This window comes from Haplochromis burtoni, unplaced genomic scaffold (genome assembly GCF_018398535.1).
Source record: "Haplochromis burtoni strain Fernald_Lab_line unplaced genomic scaffold, NCSU_Asbu1 Contig_393, whole genome shotgun sequence".
Classification (NCBI taxonomy): domain Eukaryota; kingdom Metazoa; phylum Chordata; class Actinopteri; order Cichliformes; family Cichlidae; genus Haplochromis; species Haplochromis burtoni.
Genome location: NW_024582754.1, coordinates 226,673 through 247,099, shown reverse-complemented (window position 1 = coordinate 247,099; position 20,427 = coordinate 226,673). Strand labels below are relative to the sequence as shown.

Below are 20,427 nucleotides of genomic sequence, written 5' to 3'. Positions count from 1 at the left end.
TCCTCGCATACCTTTAAAGCCTTGTAAGCTGCAGTGGAGCTTGTATTGTGTCCTCAAAGGTTATAAAACCAACAAGGAGGGAAACAAAAAAAACCTTTGGTTCACAAAGTTGTCAAGCCTGTTATGCAGCCTTGCATAGTATCTTTAATAATCATCACAGTGCCCCAGCAGTGACCTCCCAGTCTCCAATACGTTGTTAATGCCGATCTTTTTTCCCCTTAATTATCTAAACTCTTCGAGAGTCTTTTATTTTATTTTTAAATGTATTTACATTTTGTATATCTAGTATTTTTACCACTAGGTTCCATCAATGAAGTTACCAACGTTATAATGAAAAAAAGTTAGCATATTATGCCCCCTGGTGGTCACTTTGTGTGAGTAATGAGTGGTGAACGGTTTCAATCATGTCGCAATGAGTCTACAGATTTTCCCACTTACTGCGTTGCCTAATTAAAAAGATTATTTATGCACACATTGAAGCTAATCATGGCCCTTACTTTTAAAGGGAATACACTCCTAATTTCACCCTGGCCCCAAGTAATGGAATAATCTACTGTCAGCATCTGAAGAACTCCATTAAACTACTTGATTTTTTTTTTTGCTTTATATTAAAAATATATATACTTTAAATAAATGTCTCAAATATAATGGACTTAAAAGGGGAACTGCAATGCTTTTCTTAGTATATTTAAATGGATAATTTCAAATAATCTGGTCAGAGTATGTGAAAGTAATGCCTGTGAGCCAAAACCTCAGTCCATTTCAGACTCACTTTAGCGTTTGTTATATCAAGGACAGGGGATAGTCTAAAAATGGTTATGTTAGGCACTGAGTCCAAACAACCACTCTTTAAACTTTATGTTTGAGAGGGCAACCAGAAGGCTTAAAGTAAGAGAAGCTAAACCAGTTGTTTGGCTACACAAAAGAATAAAATTATTACTTTTAACTATGAATCATGTAAATCTACTCTAGCAGATTCCAAGGATACAAATGAAGTTGGAAATGGCTACAATAAGCCCCATGTAATTATTCGGATATCCATTGTGAATTAGGATGCAAACATGTACAATGCAAAAAAAAAGGATTTTTGCTGTTTTATAAAATGATGAAAAGAGCAGTGATGGTGCAGTAATCCAGTTTATTATTCAAATGACTACAACAGCAATGTCTCCATTACCACGTTTTATTTTTTCAAACAACATATAGAGAACTTTACACAAAACAAGCCATTACCTGCTTTAAATATTTACATAAAACTTTGTAGAGACGGAGAAAAAATAAAACCATTCTTTGGGTCCGACCATGCAAAACAATAAATAATCTTCCTGACAGTGCTTCGCATGGTGGTTTCAAGACTGCCATTCAGCAATAACAATTTAAAAAAAAATTTGTTTTCAGATTTTAGTTGACTGCACATAAAACTGCCCTGGTCCACACAGTCATCAGACATGCTTCAACAGCCCAAAAACCTCAAGACTCAGAGTGGGTCAAGTGCAAGTCAGCATATTAGCAACAGTACATTATGCACTCTTTCGTTTCGGGTAATCTTCACTATTCCAGATTGAAGCAACACATAGACCAGAATAGATACAGAAATGAAAAGTGGGATGTGTGACAGTTTTTTGTGAAAAGCGTAGATTACTCAGAAGAACTAAAGCATCCTGGAAGGATGAAGCACTGTACACAGAAGACCTTAGATGTTTTGTTCAACAGGGTCTTAAAATGTTTTCAGCGCGCTCTTGTCCCCAAGACACAATGAGCAGGAGCTAGAAGTTGACTTCAAGACAGTAGAGTTCCCACTACTTTTATCCTTCAGCAAGGCGACAAACAGTGTGCAGACGTGATACCCCAATTCCTTCTGCAGGCTGGGTCCAGAATCTGCTCCTCCCTCTCCCTTTTCTCATTTGCTGTGGCTCAGGTAATGACTTGTGGCTCCCAGGACTGGCTGGCCATCTGGGGGCGACACTGTAAAATGACTGGAGGTCCCATCGGGGTTTGACTGTCCAGGCAGAGGCCACTGACCATGTGCTGCAGAGCTGTGCCCTTTGGCTTCCACTTCTGTAAAGACCAAAAAAATCATTTCATGCTGGTTTGTTAACAGATGTTCGTGCACATTGACTCATTCCTGTTAATCCATTGCTCATAAATGATGTGCATCAGCAAAGGAGGTTCATGTTAGTAGTGAGAAATGAACTGAGTCAGGGGTGGATTGCAGTAATCACATGAATGACTGACTTTCTGCACCCTTGGTGGAAAAATCATTGTACAGCCAGCTGCAGAGCACGGCAGCCTGCCATCCCACGAGAGAAGAAACAATTTATTTCTGCTGATAAGATGTCCTGTGTAGGGGCCATTTTCAGTCATGTGCATATACTGTGTAAAGTTATTTATTTTTATACCTCAGGAGACTTAAAGGGGCTTCAGATGTGGATATAGATTTGTGAGAAAGTAAACTTTTGTTTTTACTTTCCTTCCCCCACCTCCACCATTCTTTGCCCTCAGATCACAAGGTGTCTTGAATCAATCTACATAATGAATCTAATCTTTAATCATAGATAACAGAGACTCAATTTGTTATTGCATTTCTCAGAGCTAAACATTAATTCAGAACATCTATTCTCATAAATAACTTAAAATCAAGTAAAGAATCTGGCATTTCAACTACTTATTACTTTTACTTGAATACATGTCATAGAGAATGACTACATTTACTCAGGATTTTAAAAACAAAATATGCAATATCATACCAATAAACTACCCAGTAAATTTGCATAAATTTACAATTGATTCTTTTTGTACACGATTACCTGATCTTTTTTTTTAATTACAAGTATAATGCACAGTCATGTGACCCAAGTCTGAGCAGTTCAGCAATATTCTTTTTTCACTAAAACAGTTGCAAAGCTGGTCATTCATTTTGTTCATTTCTTTTTTACAGATGCACTATTCTTGGAGTCACTTTGCACTGTGACATTTCAAAACAATCCTAATTTTTCCAGTACTGGGCTTACAGCCCCTCACTTCATACACTGTCTTAAACAAGCCATTTTAGCTACATGGGAGGGGCTACTGGCTTACAAGCAGCGAGGATATACATCAACACTGACATAATACAAAGCCAGGTGTTGATTCCATAAATCGAATATTATTTTCTACCTTCACAGTGTGTAAAGCAAATCTGACAAGAAATCTGAAAGGAAAGCCTGCCAGAAACACCTGTCCCTCAGGCAGGATGTCTACAAATCACCAGGCATAACTGGTTCCTTTATTGGGTCACTGAGTAAGTACTCAGAGCTGAACTGACTGCCAAGTACAGATATCAAGAGCCACATGGAGGCTTATTAAAATTTAGAGGTGAATGTGGGGTTAATCTTCAAATCCCAGAGAGAGCGCATCTGTGTATGCACGTGTTATTACACTGTAACTACTAGAAGAGTGTGCTCAGTCAGAACTTTTGTTTAAGGAGGAAATAATATGTCACTGCGCCAATGCATCAATAAACAGGAGACTGTGTAATATGCAGCTGACACCATTATTTTGTGATCTGTTGGCCAGAGAAACTCAGAGTATTTTATTACATTTATTCATTTTGGCCTTGGCTCTAAACAGCTTTTAGACGATCACCGGATCTGATATCACCTATAAAGCCCTAAACATAATGAAATTCTTTCAGAATTATTGAAAGATTTGAAAACTGAAAATATCAAAAAGACATTCATGGTAGAAAGGTACAATATTGCCATAAACGATTTCAGACGGTTGTTTAATGTTGATATTTATGTTTTTATAAAGGCTCCATTGTCACTTTATGCCTACAGTGTTAATTATCTTCTGTGCAGCAAAGTCAAAAACACAAGTATTATTTTTCTTTCTCGGGGATTAAAGCATCAGGACAAAGAGACCAAATGTTTCCCACAGCAATAACTGCTTTCTCGTTGATGGGCATCCTCCCAAAAATACTCTCAAAGGACTTCGATGGGCCAGCTGAGAGATGAGAGGAAAGCCTGGCAAGAATCCGGCACATGGTTTGAGTTAATAACTCCCTCTTTAGTGTCATAAATCACCGTGCAGCCAACTCCATTCCCCCTGGGATGCGAGCATTAAATAATCACAAAAAGGAGAACAAGGAAGGAACGGGGTGGGGTCTGAAGTTATGGGAGCATTTGTTCTACTGCATCTATAAAGTCAACTACTCTTATTTGGCAGGATCTGCATCAGTGCAAAACTCAGATTGTCTCAGCCTCCTGGCATCATCGGCAGGCGGGCTGCTGAGCATCTGCGCTGAAACCATCTCTTATGTCCAAATCTTTTATGTTCGACTTCAGGTCTGCGAGTGGCACATCAAGCATGAACAGCTTGATGCCAAAAGTGAAGTAACCTTCTGGAAAACCTAAGACATTAGGTTAACGGTGACTGGCAGCACAAGATTAAAGCATGTCCTGTTTCTTTTCTTAACCCTTAGTCAACACAAAGACAATTGCACAGTGTGTGCTAAATGTCTGGACACCACCAAGCTCAAGATAAATATGCTCACCTATGTTATCCTTTAAAGCTATTACTATAAAGCTTTTTTATTGATGAACAGCTAAAGTGTCCCTCACTGACTGCTAGCACAGACTGTTTAATTTGCTATGACCGATCCACAGGCAATAGTAGGAAAAAACGCTTTAGTCCAGTTCTTTATGGCTCTGAAAATACAATTTGATCAGCTAACAGTATTTCCTCTTACCTGTCTCGGCTCTTTTGTATTGCAGGGCTCCATCTTGACCTTCGACCCCGCTGTGAAAGCAGAAATTGCCAGGCAAAGGTCCTGCTGCCGGATCAGCGGCTCTATTAACTCCCATCTCTGCAAAACACAGAAAATGTATGACTGCTATCATCTGAAGGAAGAATGTGAAATAGACCGGTGGTTCTTAAACTGTGGGGGTGGGCCCCACCGATACAGAGTGGTGCCACTACAGGAATGTTGTGGTAACCATGTTAAAAATATGGAGTTAAATTTAAATGTAGTCTTTAATAATGCACTTCTACTAAACTGGTAAAAATGACACCTGTGCATCAGGCACTTTGCTTCAGTGGGTTATGGATTTCCACTAATACGAATAAGAAAGCCAATTTTATGCCCAACTTGTTTATAAAGATGCAGTTCTGGGACAGATTTAATTTAATGGGACCATAAGTGCAAATTCTGCACACTCAAAAAACTCAAGCACACCTTTTAGTTTATTGAATATTTAAAGGAAGGATCTCTTGCATACTTCAAACAATATGTACCAGTGTTTTTTAAGAGCAAGTCAGGCCACATATGGATAATTTAGCAAGCATTACACACACACACACACACACCTATATTAATATCTACAATTCACTGTTTACAAATTGGGCTGGTGAACAGCAGCATAGAATTTAAAAAGAGTTGCATTTTGCTGAGACAGCTTTAATAGAACTCAATTAGAACCAAAAATGAGAGTGTGCAGGACAGAGTCCGATGTATTTCTAACAATAACTGTGAGCCACAATAAATCGCCCTCTAGTGGCAAAGTCCTGACCTGTGACTGTGGCCTGTTGGCTCCGAGGCCCCTACACTCTGCCAGCCCGAGGCCGTCGGTCCCACGGGTCTCCAGACACAAACCGCCCTGTTTCAACACACTGGACACTGCTTCCTGCTCAGGGACCCTGTAGGGAGCCAAGAGAGAAGAGACAGGCGCAAAGCCAGTGAAAGGTCTTATTTCAACAATAAAGAACAGATGGATTAAAGTGAGTAACTGAATTGCAACGCTAAGTAATGTGCATCATTTCAACATGTTCTGAAAACGATATACAGTTACACTCTGAGAGACCAGACTTATTTGGAGCAGATACAGCTGAAGTGGCGAGGGAGTAGCTTGAGAAAAAAAGCTCGTGAGATACAAGCTGATAACCCACTCAGAGGTTCCCACCCAGATCGTTTATATTTAGATGACTGGCTCTGAACTTCGGGGTAATGGCACCTCGAGGGGTTTTTGAGATTACTTCAGGGGGGAAAAAAACACGTTTTATCTTAAAGGAAACAGAGCTTGAATGTTATTTCTGCTTCATCAGAGCCTCTTCCAGAGATCAATCAGAAATAAACATAGGTGAAAACATGATGAGAACATTTCCATTTGTTGGATTCTAATGGTGTTTGGAAAAGTCTTTGTCTCTCTTGCATAACAAATAATTCAAACCAGATACTAAAAAGTGATCCACAACAACTTCTATGATGCACTGCATAAATAATGTATATCTCCACTGAAAAATGGATGTTCCCCGTGGAGAGTCTGACACTATGACTCAGTTTTCATATCCATCTGCTGATGGAAAAAGTTTTTTTCTATGATAGTCATACATATGACCTCACACATGAGGAAAAAGAATACTAGTTTTCACACTAGATATTTTCCAGTCATTGCCAATCGAATCTGAACTTTATAAGTGCAGAAAATGCAGAAAGTATCGTACCAGTTAATCTTTTAATATCGACTCCTTTAAGTGTAAGTACAGTAATTAATGAAGCTTATGCATATGTTCAATAAGGGACATCTGCAATCACTCAGCTGTCTGCTTCCTAAGTGTTTGGCTCCTAGTCTATTCTTTACATCACTTCAATTTCTCCACACTGTCAAACTCAATACTAACATGATTATTCATTTTACATCATGGGCCAAGTACAACCTTCTTTGATGTTAAATAGACTGGACCAAAGAAACCCCCCTTTCTGTCAACCTAACTATACCTTAACTAATCATTGGGAAAAAAATAAATTTCTATTGTAGGTAGTAAAAAAAACAAGGATTCTTCTGTCATCTAATAGTTTATTTATTACTTCATTACTTTGGTGTAGTATAAATAACCACAGGGGAGGTTTTTATTATTAGGAAAAGTTGTAAAAGTACAAAGTTTATGACTTCCACTGGGTGGGATTGAAGTCTTGTGTTTGACACTCCTGCTCTTGTCCAATCATTTTCTTACCTGCTTCCTGTGAGCCAATCAGCTTCCATTCTATATACTTTAAATCTCTTTTGTCATTCTGTCTTTCAGGCTCTCGTTTGTGCAACCTGTCTTCTTCCCATCTCTGCCTCACCCGGGTCACTCAGAGCCCCGTCGAAGCCTCCATCTTCATGCTCACCACCACTAGAGTATACTAGACTCCGGGGCTCCTGTCCTAATTCCTGTCACTGATAGGATTCCATTCTGCCTTGATGGATCATCGGCATCTAATTACCAAACAGCTAAACTGAATTCTGTGTCTCAGTAAATTGTGTTCAATTTTTCCAAATGATTCCTCCTTACTGAAATATTTTTCTGTATGTGATAAAAAATGTTGCAAATTGCACTTTAATTTTTTGTGTTCCAATGCTGTGCCATTGAGGGAGAATAAAACGTTAACCTAGTTACCTCAGCTCGGGATAGACGTTCTCCATGTACCAGCGGAAAGGTTTGCAGTTCAGCTTCCGTCGCAGCGCCAGACGGTCTGTGATACTGCAAGACCAGATAACAAGAATATTTAGGGACAAAGAGAAATAATGTAAAGAAAACACATAAAAAAGATAAGGAGGAGAGAATGAGAAAGAAAATGTGGATTTAACCTTGTGAACCTGCCATCAACAGCTTATGGAGTATGAATTACAGACTCAGCTAACACAGGTTTTCTTTAAAATGTTAAACCAGTGTGTGTGGGTGTTTTATTTACTGAGTTTTGTTTTTTTGCTTCTTACTTCTTATATTTTTGCATTTTTACTGGTGTTGGGCCTTTTATACAAAAGGAACAGAACTTGTAGGTCCAACAGATCTGACACTGACAACAGTGTTGAAACTTCATTGTTCTGGTTTCATCTATCAAATGTAAGGGTTTGTTGTCTTAACTGGGCCACCTTGGATTGAGTAACATCATCACAGGCATTTTAAAATTATTTTAACAGAACATACAAATCCCCTGAATAATCTGTAATTAAAATAAATAAATGTTAGTTGAAGTCTCAGTGCATGCAAATTTAAAAATTGGTGTGCAAAGCGTTTTTTTAATGCTTGCGTATAAAACTTGGTACCTTATAAACACCTTGGAAACTCAGGAGACACAGAATCATTGTATTAAATATAAGCAAATATGAGCAAGGAGGATGACATTATAGCAGACAAACCTGCCGAAGGCTTTTCCCTGAGCCGACGGCCTCGCAGAGTAGTAGTACTGTTTATACTCATCCATCCACACTTCAGCGGCCCGACGGGTGTTCCTGCGTGGACAGAGACACAACACCTGCTCAGACACAGTAATGACAGCGCTGCCAGCATTCCTGCAGCCAGCTTTAATGACAGTGCTATGCTTCTGGAGCCTTCATACGTCAGCTATTCACTGCAGCTCCTCTACAAATATTATTGTGCTTTGAGATCTTACATTTTATGTGCATTTTCAACTAGTAATGTTGGGTTTGATTCATAAAAAGCAACATTATCTAAAGAGTCTGTCAGCAACAGCACATTATGGGTCATTATACAACAGTTCAAAACCTGCAAACTTGCTGCTTTAGTCTTCCCAGACAGAGCCAGATATTTGTGAGCATCTCCACCTTTACTAGGTATTAAGAACAATGATGTAAAATAAGGAGCTCTGCGGATGCTTTCATAGTTCTCTTACACACTCATCTCTCACTCGCACTTGGGTCAAGATGTGTGAAAAGTGTGAGTTTGCCTGGCGAAGCATTTAACTTCACACTGAGTGGAGCTGAATCATGTGACATTTGAGATTTTAGGGCGAACAACAAGCGAAAGGTCATTCTGTTGTTTCCGTGTTAATAACTGTCATCAGTTAGACCAGCCTACTCACTTAATGTAGGTAAGAGCGTTGCCCTCCGGGAAGTCGTACGGGTGCCGTTTCCTGAACACGTGACCCACGCGGCTGCAGGGAAGAATCTCCAGACTTCCTCCGCACAGCCACACCCGGAAAGAAAGCTCTGCAAAAGGAAAGATGCAGTGGTTGAGTCCAAAAATGCAGGCGTACCACTGAAGACGTGCCTGTCATTTTGTCAGTCTCTCCTAGAATTAATGCCCTGATGTGTGTCATTCCAATATCAGTGCAGTACGCCTGCTACTGTTTCCTGTAGCAGATGGCTGTTAGCTGTAAATCATCAGAATGAAAGCAGTCATAGTGGATCATTCAAATTCTAGGGACATATTTAGCATTTTGGAGATGATTCAAAAGAGCCAGGCATGCAGACTTAACACATGAAATCGTTTTATGGGAAACGGCTTTGTATTTTACAAAATAAATTGCACTAAATTGACACAAACATTATGTTCTTTAATATGTGATTAAATTATTTTTGTTAGAAAACCTTGTAAACACAGGACTTAGTATTTATTTTAGACTGAATGAGAAAATTATTCATAAACATTATGGCTTTTATTTTGGTAAGTACATGTGCTAACTCTGATCCTCCTACTTTCCTGCTCCTAGCCAACATTAGGTAATTGTAAATGTCATCAATTAACATAAACTTGTTAGGAATCCTTCATCTTGAATAAAGTTGGGAATATTTACATTGTTGGAGTCTGGTAAGTCTTTGCCAGCAGAGTAAGGCTTAGTTTTATTTAAAGACATTTGGTGTGGGATGCGTGTGGAGGATGATATGATAATAAAAGTCATCTGATTCAAGTAGGGTTAGAAATCGTCGATGATCTCACCAAAGTTCTCCCCTCCCCAGATGTCCATGTGGGTGTCATACTGGCCGAGGTGGTTGAACCAACTCCTGTCCATGACGAAGATCCCACCAGCGATGACGGGAGTCCTGCAGAGTGGAGTAAGGGAAGGAGTTACAAATCTTCACTTGCACGCTTATTCATGCAGACCTCATCAGAATCACCAGAAGGGAATATTTTCCAGAAAGAAACAACAAATCAAAGGAGCTTAAAGTTGTATTTTGCTCAGCAGATGTTATGCATTAACTACTTTGCTGCGATTTGGACGTGTTTTAGGGGGAAAACACACCACAAAAGGACTGCAAATACCAACATAGAAAGGACCTGACTATGATGATTTATCTTGAACTTTTTTAGAGTAAGATATGGCTCTCTATTTTAACTTTAGTCTAATCCAAGAACCAAAACTGACATATTAATCCATAATGTGTCATTCACATACAATATACAGTCTCTGGCCACTTTATTAGTCACATCTTGCTGGTACTGGGGTTGGATTCTATTTATCCCTCAGAGTTGCCTTAATTTTCTTATGGCACAGATACAATAAGGTGCTGGAAACATTCCTCGGAGATGAAATGACAGCATTGCACAGTTGCGGCACATTTGCCATCATGTGACTCTCCTTTTCCACCACAGGCGGCTATTTGAGTACAGTGTCATCTTCAAGAAACCAGTCTGAGATGATTTGAGCTTTGTGACTTTGGGTTCATCTATCATGCTTAAAGTCACTGAAATCACCTTTCTTCCCCATTCTGATGCTTGGTTTGAACTTCAGGGGGTCATCTTGACCATCTAAGTCTCTAAACGCACGGAGTTGCTTTCATATTGGTGGATTGGTGGCATTAATGAGCAGTTGAACACATATGTCTATGATATCTAATGAAGTGGTCTGTGAGGGTACAATGCACGTATAATGCATAAGAGAATGTTCCAGGTATGAGTCAAAGCATATTATCACACTAAATATCATTGTAGACATACCTTATTGCCTGAGTGGGGTCACTTCTTGCCATCTTTTGCTCAATGGGAATCTGCTCCCACTTGAAGTGGAGACTCCAGTCAAATCCTGACAAAAAGAAAAGCATGGGGGAAGCAAAAGTTCAGCTCTCATCTTCAAATTTATTTTCCTGTTGTCTAGACATGAGTCCAAAGCAGACAAGATGACAGATATTCTGGCTGGACTCAGTTGCATGATTTCACCTAATATACTGGCCTGAATTTAATATCAATCGTAGCCTTACATCTGTGGAAAAACTCTGTTCTATAAATCACTGCTTTTCAATAAAACAATGAAATATTTAAACCTCTTTTATTGTTCAGTCATAGGTATTGAATTCTGTCAGAAATCATGATGTCATGTCACAAAGGTTTGTTAAAGCTGCAGATCTCTGTGTGATCAACTACCACTGTGTATGATCTGTTTATTACGCCCTGACCTCCTCTCAGGTCAGCAGAGGCAGCCAAGTAGGCAAAGTTATCCAGGCTGATGACGTCGATGATGGGGCTGACCACTCTTGTATGATCCTGCATGGGAGGAGAACACAATGACATTTTAAATTAATTCTATTATTACATTTTTAAATACTATTTGTTTAATTTATTTCAACAAATAGAGATGGATTTAAGTTTTAAAAAATACTTGAAAAAACACTGACTTTCAGTTGAAGAATAAAACATATTTAAACCTTTGCTTTTCTAACTTCAGGTTTTTCTTTATAATTTCCAGCCTCTGATCACATAAAAATAAGAATAATGCTAAGAAACAAATTAAATAGAGCAAGAACATTTCATAAAATTGTATCCTTATTAGTAGAAAGAAGCTATTTGTTTTAATCGAATAATTTTTCTGTAAGAACTGTGTACGGTACTCTAAACTTGCATGTAAGCTCTGATTATTCTTTTGATGTGAATAATAACAAGCACGTACTGATTACTTTTGAAGAACATAAGCTGAGTATCCCTAACCTTCCCATTAAGCCCTCAAATCTGACCGTCAGCTGCAGATCCAACACAAACTCTAAAAGACAGAACTGCTGATTGGTTTGTGCGTACTCGAGCGTGTATGTGCTGCCTGCATCTGTCTGTGAATGGGTGCCAGTGTCCATGTAGACAAACAGCTTATAGCTCGGGACAATCCAAATGAGTGTTTCCAATTAGAACCGTCCGTCTCTTTATCAGAGATTGAACCCGCTGTGAACTCTGTGCTTGTTGCGCCGAAGAGTGCGGGGGAAGAGCGAGTGTGAAAAGCCACTCTGCCAGAGAGCAATTTAAAAAGTGATGCTCTCAACAGTTTTAAGCAATGGACATTTATTGGGCTTTCAATGAGTCTCTGTGATTTGGTAATGCATAAAGTGGCTGCACTTCCAAAATCAATGTCACCTTTTTTCTGTGTTTGAATTTACGACACAGTACTCTGCCGGTGAAATAGTATTTGTTAACTGAAACAGGTGTGTGTGTTATTCTGTTAAAATGTGCTATCAACATATTAACATCATGTCAGATGGTGCTACACAGCTATCCACCATAATTAGTGTGATAACCAGCTAGCCCTGTCCTGTCTCCTAATACCATTTTGTATTTCACAGAACCAAAATGAGACACAATAATACAAAAATGTGTTGTCAGTCCAAACATTTCTTTCATAGTCTATGATTCTGATCTCTGTCAATCATATTGAGGAACGGACAGGCGACGAATTCACAATACGCTCTTGCCATTTGATATGTCAGGATCTCTGTTTCTTCACTTTATCACCCAGGAATGCTATCAGTCTATGGCTACGTTCACACTGCAGGTCTTAATGCTCAGTTCCAATTTTTTGATCAAATCTGATTTTTTGATCAAATCCGATTTTTTTGTCGGCTTGTTCACATCAGATATGTATCGGACTCAGTACCACATACGAAAGTGATCCAGATCGGATTTGAAAATATCAGATTTGTGCCGTTTACACTGACATACCATGATCGGATATGGGTCGCATAGGGTCAGAAAAGTTGGATTTGATGCGCTTTCGCCTGCAGTGTGAACGTAGCCTTTGAGTAATGAAACTCAGACAATTCATGCTGCGGTAAAACATGTTTTAACCCCCCATATATATTAGACTTTTCCTTCAGAGCATTACAATTATTCTTTATGATTTAATAATTTAGTTAAAGAAACTGTGCCAGTGAAGATGAAAACAAGCAAGTGACCACATAAGATTAGCCAGACAATTATTTGAATCATGTTCCCTTTACATTTGTCAGTGAGAAGCTCATTGCTACACATTAGCAACATTTGAATTACGCTGTTACGCCTGCTGGTTTTAATTAACAAAGGAAAAGCATAATTAAGTTAAAACAGAGAAGATTATTATTCATCATTATTTCTGCCCCCCAGAGGCTTTAATAAAACCAGGGTTTGGTCTCTGGGACACGAACAAATGCAAGGCGGAGTGCAGTTGAACTCTGGGGCTGGTAAATTATCACTCTCATGAACTAAAAGATTGTAATGCAAGCTGGATGAGTCACAGCTGTCCAAAGCCAAAGAAACACAAACAAGTTTTGCGCACACCCACAATGTGTCGAGTCTTGTGATTATAAACTGTGAGGTTTGCACTGAAGAAACATGATATGTGGCTTGACTATATAGCTTGTAGCTTGATTTGTCCTGCATGCAAGTTCTGAATGGGTGCACTTTTTCTGCTGTACCTTCTAAACAAACAGAAGACTTTTGTCCTTCAGCAAAATAAAGCCCTATTTTATTTCTTGCAGATAAACACTTAGTCTTCTTTTCAAGGAAGGCCAAGGGGACAAGGATGCATCTATGGATATCAGTCTTTTTGTGAGATATACTACTTTTCTTGCCAAGAATTAAATTTGAAGACTGTTAGAGTACTCATGTCTATGCGTTTAATATCAGAGTGGAGTCAGGAGATTCTAACCTCAGCTTAGCACGAAGGCTAAAGAAAAAAAGCTGGAAAAACTATTCAAATCCCAAAGAGAACATCTTAAGCACATCTTTGAGGAGAAAAAGGGTCAAACATGTAATCTACATGGATTTTATCCCTAGCTAGATGTTTTTTAGTCTTTATGTTTTAGCTTTTCCACTGAACTCTTGGCAAGAAATTAGTCAGTCCTTTATCGGGGAAACGAGCACATATGGTGGACATCAGAATTGTCCTCCCTGTGTCTCTCTGTGTCCTAATTTAATCTGATTAATCAACAGTAGCCCAGAGTTTTGCAAACTTGAGGAACTCCTCGATTGTGGTCATAACGAACAATGGTAGGTTGTTGAAACTCACGCATTACAGTATATAGTCGAAGAACTCTCCTAAAGGCTGAAATTTTGCTTTTTGATTTTGCATAGGATCCAGATGTGTGAAGCTTGCTGTTTTTTTTGGTTTTGTTTTGTTTTTTATATCCAGCTGTGTGGAATGGAGATTTAAGATGCACCCGGATGAAGTAAATGGAACTCAAACACAAAGTGGGCATTTAATGCAGCGGCTTAGTGTCCAGAGTTCAAAATCCAAAAATCCACAAGGAGCAAAGCCAGGGGATCCAAATATCAGAAATGACCAGGAAAACAAAGTCAGGAAAAAAAGAGAATACACGGTTAAGAAACACACAGCTACATGGATGACATGACAAAAGTAGACCGAAACAACATATACACAGCTGATAATGAGGGAAGTGCAAATAGGTGGGGACTATACACATTTAATCAAGACAATGAACAGGGGAAGTAAACTAGACAAGATACAGAAGACCAAAGAGCTACCAGAGTAAAACAGGAAATAAGATGAAAAATGAACAGAGAACTAAGATTAACTTGGGGAGCGGTGAAAGACAGTCTTCAGCATAAAAGAAAGATCATACGTGTGTTCTCATTAGGATAGGGATTTGTGTTGATGTGTGCCAGTGTAGCCTATGCCTACAACATGCAAACATTTGACCAACAACATGCAATTAATTTGCATGAATGTAATGTCTTTGATATGCTGCTTAGAGATGGTGGTGACTCTCAAAGCAGAGACAGTGAGACCCCATTGAGCATTGATAAGAAAACTGATAAGGAATTGAACTGATGGGAATTTCAACAGTGGAATTGGAATGATTAAATTCTTATCAATTCCCATCCCTAGTAGCTAGTAAAAAGAACCTAATCCAAAGAGAATCCAAAATGCAAAACTCAAATGACATAATAACATATACAGAGGACACAGGAGAGAAGTAATAAATATAACACAAGGATCTTTGTTATGTCCTTTGGAAGTAGGAAAGCACACCACTGAAACAAATGTTACTGTCAACCTCACAGGTATACTGTAATTAGGTGAATATGAAAATTCACTGGGTACCAGTTGAGCTTGCTGGTTGGGCAGGAGCCCATATGCTATACAGCTGAAATACAGGAGCCTGGGTTCAGGTTTGGAACCCTTTGCTGAGTGTCGCCCTGTGCTCTTTCCCGTCTTTCCTGTCTTCTCTGTGTTGTCACATAAAGGCAAAAATACCCCAAAAAGAAAATTCGAGATGCCAGATATCTTGTATAGTAAAACAACAAGCCACAAGTTGAGAAAAGTATTGATATTTCTTCTTTTCTCAACTCTTTTCTTGTACTGTAGCCTGGAGAAGCAAGCATGCTGCTAAAATGCCAAGCAGGAAGAAAATTAAGAAGCAGTGCATTGCTGACGGGGAAGAAACTGCAGGAGCTACATCACAGTGTCACACATTAGTGCGAGTCATGAACATGAGAAAGGTGATTACTAAGAGAAATGTGAAATGAAACAGCTCCTGCTGACTAGAGTCATTGGGACAGCCTGAGATTGGTGCGGGGGGGCATCAGCAGTTGTTCTCAACCATAACCAGTCACAGTCACAGGATGCTAATAATGTCAGGGCAGGGAGGAGACAGTCACAGCAGGTGATGAATTTCTTTCCGCAACTATATCAATACACTCACTTTATAGGAATTAAACATTCATCTCTGCACACGATTTTGTGCCGCTCTGTATTTCCATTCTCTGTGCACCTCACTTGTGTGACTTTGTGAGAAAAAGAAAGCAGACTGGAACAGAAACAGTGAGTGCTTACTGCTGAAATGTCCAAGAAAGCTCACATGGAAATACCACCAATATTTAAAATAAATAAATAAATCCACCACATAATGAAGACTGGCTGGCATCGCATCATATTTTGAAGTGTAAAACACTTGCGGACGGATGTGACAGTACTATAGTGCTCCTGATGGACGGCCTAATTATTTTTTTAAGAGGCAGTGAATCAGGAAAATCTGTCATTAACAAAGAGTGTTATTGATTTAAAGACAATGCTGTAAGAATAAATGCAATAACGGTCCACGGCACCACAGCTGCTACACAAAGCAGCCAACTCAACCAAACCACTCCCTCATTATCCCATTCAGAGTTTCCTCTATAGCAGAGACTCAGTTGTGAGAAGCTAATTAGGATTTTGGTCACTCAGTAATCATCATCATCTTGTCTCATTAAAGTGTCAAGTGTCACTGACCAATGTGTTAAGCAAATAAGAAAAAATGAACCCAAATCAGGCAGAGACAACTATATATAGCACAATTTCAGTGAACTATATGAAGTGATTTCATGCAAAGAACAGAGTGGAAAACAGACTGAGGAGGAAAAAGCCCACCAAACTTTTTCCAGCTGCGGCAGAGCAGCGTGTGACATCTGGTATAGTCTGACTTGAATCTTAGCTGAACAAATTGAGTGTTTATTTAACAACACGCAGTGCCAACATATTGCATCACAGTCAATAAAATCTACCACGGAGAAGAAAATAAATGTTCCGCCTCCAAGCATATGCATGAGGTTGTGCGTGTGGATATGTGCAGCATGCATTTAAGTGTCTGACTAAGTGTGTGTGTGAGCATGTGCGATTGTACCTCCTTGACTCTCTGTATCATAGGCTGCAGCCAGTCAGTGTTGACCTCACAGTGGCTGTCCAGAAAGGTCAAGATCGAAGCAGAGGCCGTGTTGGCTCCTCGCACGCGTGATCGGATCAGACCTGAAGGAAACACATGACACTGAAGTCTCAAACTGCTCAGATGGACACAGTTTTATTAAACTGATGCTGTTTAATGCAAGTGTTGTTTTCAAGACTCTGATCCTTAAAAGAAATCTCTGGAAATCACATTTTCTGGTGACATCTTGGGTCACTTTTAAAAATGCTTTATATTGATCTAAGATGTCATAGTCATTTTTTTTTGTCGACAATAACTATTCTTCAGTCTGTGGACAGCTATTAATCACTCTAGTAGCCGTTCTGAATGAGCTTTAGGAGAATTGATATCTGCAAAAGTCTGTATCTCTGAAACCGAGATGGTTATAATTACAAACTCCTTTGTTTCCTCCTCATGTCATCATGTTCTGGATGTTCCTCACTCACACGGTCATGACATTTACATCTAAAATAACTGTATCAAACTGATTAAAAAAATGGCTGAAAGTATTTTAATCTTTCTCATCCATTGCACATTACAAATAAGCAACACTGCACCCTGTTATTTGAAAAGACTTAAAAGACCATTTTGAGGAAATACAGTATGTTTAAAGACTTTTCTTAAGGAGAGACGACATTTTACCAAATAAAAGAGACCCTAGAATGAACATGGATGAAAAAATAGTGGTTTTTGTGTAACATTCTTCTGGTTGGAACCTCTTATTCGTGAATAGACAGAAGGGATATAAATGTGATGGAAAACCTGATGTATTCCTTGAGATATAAAGCGAACTGCCCTCTTAAATGGACAAAATGAATCACCATCACTATGGTGACTCATTTCAAGGATGAGGTTGCCCTCATATCTGGACCTGCATAAATTGAACAACACAGACACAAAGTCACCCTACTTAGGTCTCGTGATTTTTTTCCCCTTCTTCCTTTATTTTATATAATATCTCACACAAAATTGGAGAAATCTCTGTGTGCAAGAACTAGCTAAAAAGTCAATATTTGATGGCCATGATCTCCAGGCCCTCAGGCAGCACTGCGTTAAAACAAAAGTTGTGGTTTTGTCATAGAAATCACTGCTTAGGCTCAGGAACACTTCCAGAAATCAGCATCTGTGAACACAGTTTGTTGTTTCATCCACAAATGCAGGTATAGCTCTATGATACAAAGAAGAAGCCATAAATGAACATGATCCAGAAATGCTGCTGTCTTCTTTGGGCCAAAGCGAATTTAAAATGGACTGAGTGGAAAACTGTTCTGCAGTGAGATGAATTTATATTTTGAATCCTTTTTAGAAAACAGAATTTCAGAACAGAGGGTGCCTGTCTTTCTAAAGAGGAAAAAGACCCTCAATCTTGTTGTCACAACTCAGATGACGTGACATCTTGTACATGTGTAAAAGGCATCATCAATGCTGAAAGGTATTAGAGTTCCCACACAACATCTTTTTCAGGGAAGGCCTTGCATATGTCAGCAAGACAATGCCAAACCACTTTATTTATTACAAAAGCATGGCTTCATAGCAGAACTGTCTGGGCCTGGGCCTGCCTGCAGTTTTTGAGATTGTTGCATTGTAATTGACAGTTGACAGAAAAAGCATTGGCTTCTTCTTCTTTATTAAATTGGTGCTACAGTGGGGCAAAAAAGTATTTAGTCAGCCACCGATTGTGCAAGTTCCCCCACTTAAAATGATGACAGAGGTCAGTAATTTGCACCAGAGGTACACTTCAACTGTGAGAGACAGAATGTGAAAAAAAAATCCATGAATCCACATGGTAGGATTTGTAAAGAATTTATTCGTAAATCAGGGTGGAAAATAAGTATTTGGTCAATAACAAAAATACAACTCAATACTTTGTAACATAACCTTTGTTGGCAATAACAGAGGTCAAACGTTTACTATAGGTCTTTACCAGGTTTGCACACACAGTAGCTGGTATTTTGGCCCATTCCTCCATGCAGATCTTCTCGAGAGCAGTGATGTTTTGGGGCTGTCGCCGAGCAACACGGACTTTCAACTCCCGCCACAGATTTTCTATGGGGTTGAGGTCTGGAGACTGGCTAGGCCACTCCAGGACTTTCAAATGCTTCTTACGGAGCCACTCCTTTGTTGCCCGGGCGGTGTGTTTTGGATCATTGTCATGTTGGAAGACCCAGCCTCGTTTCATCTTCAAAGTTCTCACTGATGGAAGGAGGTTTTGGCTCAAAATCTCACGATACATGGCCCCATTCATTCTGTCCTTAACACGGATCAGTCGTCCTGTCCCCTTGGCAGAAAAACAGCCCCATAGCATGATGTTTCCACCCCCATGCTTCACAGTAGGTATGGTGTTCTTGGGATGCAACTCAGTATTCTTCTTCCTCCAAACACGACGAGTTGAGTTTATACCAAAAAGTTCTACTTTGGTTTCATCTGACCACATGACATTCTCCCAATCCTCTGCTGTATCATCCATGTGCTCTCTGGCAAACTTCAGACGGGCCTGGACATGCACTGGCTTCAGCAGCGGAACACGTCTGGCACTGCGGGATTTGATTCCCTGCCGTTGTAGTGTGTTACTGATGGTGACCTTTGTTACTTTGGTCCCAGCTCTCTGCAGGTCATTCACCAGGTCCCCCCGTGTGGTTCTGGGATCTTTGCTCACCGTTCTCATGATCATTTTGACCCCACGGGATGAGATCTTGCGTGGAGCCCCAGATCGAGGGAGATTATCAGTGGTCTTGTATGTCTTCCATTTTCTGATGATTGCTCCCACAGTTGATTTTTTCACACCAAGCTGCTTGCCTATTGTAGATTCACTCTTCCCAGTCTGGTGCAGGTCTACAATACTTTTCCTGGTGTCCTTCGAAAGCTCTTTGGTCTTGGCCATGGCGGAGTTTGGAGTCTGACTGTTTGAGGCTGTGGACAGGTGTCTTTTATACAGATGATGAGTTCAAACAGGTGCCATTCATACAGGTAACGAGTGGGGGACAGAAAAGCTTCTTACAGAAGACGTTACAGGTCTGTGAGAGCCAGAGATTTTCCTTGTTTGAGGTGACCAAATACTTATTTTCCACCCTGATTTACGAATAAATTCTTTACAAATCCTACCATGTGGATTCATGAGATTTTTTTTTCACATTCTGTCTCTCACAGTTGAAGTGTACCTCTGGTGCAAATTACTGACCTCTGTCATCATTTTAAGTGGGGGAACTTGCACAATCGGTGGCTGACTAAATACTTTTTTGCCCCACTGTATATGATAAAATATGATGATGATAATCACCATCATCTATGTTTCTGGAATATATACTGTACGTTTGACTTAAGCTGGACAAGCAAGTAGAGAATAAACAGCCTCTAGAATTGACATTAGTTATTTGGATTTATCTAAAGTAGATCCCAGAACTTGTTTCACTCCCGTCAGCGACGCTGAGGGTAAAACCTACTTTAAAAGAGTTCACATTTAAGGCAGACTCGCTGGAAGCACGGGGGCACTGAAAACAGTTTTCTTTTTCATCAAGTACGCCTGATCATGAATAACCTGAGTGTTTCAAGAGGAGGTTGTTTCTCTGAATAATTCAAAGGATGATTTTCAGAATTATCACCTTTCTTTTGTAACAGAGAAGAAGAAAAGAAGAAAAACATTCACCGTCCTTATTGCTAATACAAGGATCAACTGCCTTAGTTCTTAATTAATTCTGCTGGAAACATTTCTCAGAGATATTTTGATCCTTGTTGATATGATAGCATTACACCGTTG

General features: G+C 39.5%; 1 protein-coding gene across 1 annotated transcript in view; it reads right to left on the bottom strand.

Moving 5' to 3' along the window:
- Nucleotides 1-1,118: 1,118 nt before the first annotated feature.
- galnt16 (UDP-N-acetyl-alpha-D-galactosamine:polypeptide N-acetylgalactosaminyltransferase 16) overlaps nt 1,119-20,427 on the bottom strand; it is a 38,649-nt gene continuing 19,340 nt past the window's right edge. Inside the window, exons 6-15 of the mRNA XM_005946918.3 lie at nt 16,617-16,738; nt 11,154-11,241; nt 10,699-10,783; nt 9,700-9,803; nt 8,843-8,969; nt 8,160-8,252; nt 7,417-7,500; nt 5,550-5,676; nt 4,730-4,846; nt 1,119-2,058 (exon numbers count right to left, since the gene is read on the bottom strand). Coding sequence (XP_005946980.1) covers nt 1,915-2,058; nt 4,730-4,846; nt 5,550-5,676; nt 7,417-7,500; nt 8,160-8,252; nt 8,843-8,969; nt 9,700-9,803; nt 10,699-10,783; nt 11,154-11,241; nt 16,617-16,738 — 1,091 coding nt within the window. The 3' untranslated portion in view covers nt 1,119-1,914. The remainder of the gene's footprint in view (nt 2,059-4,729; nt 4,847-5,549; nt 5,677-7,416; nt 7,501-8,159; nt 8,253-8,842; nt 8,970-9,699; nt 9,804-10,698; nt 10,784-11,153; nt 11,242-16,616; nt 16,739-20,427) is intronic.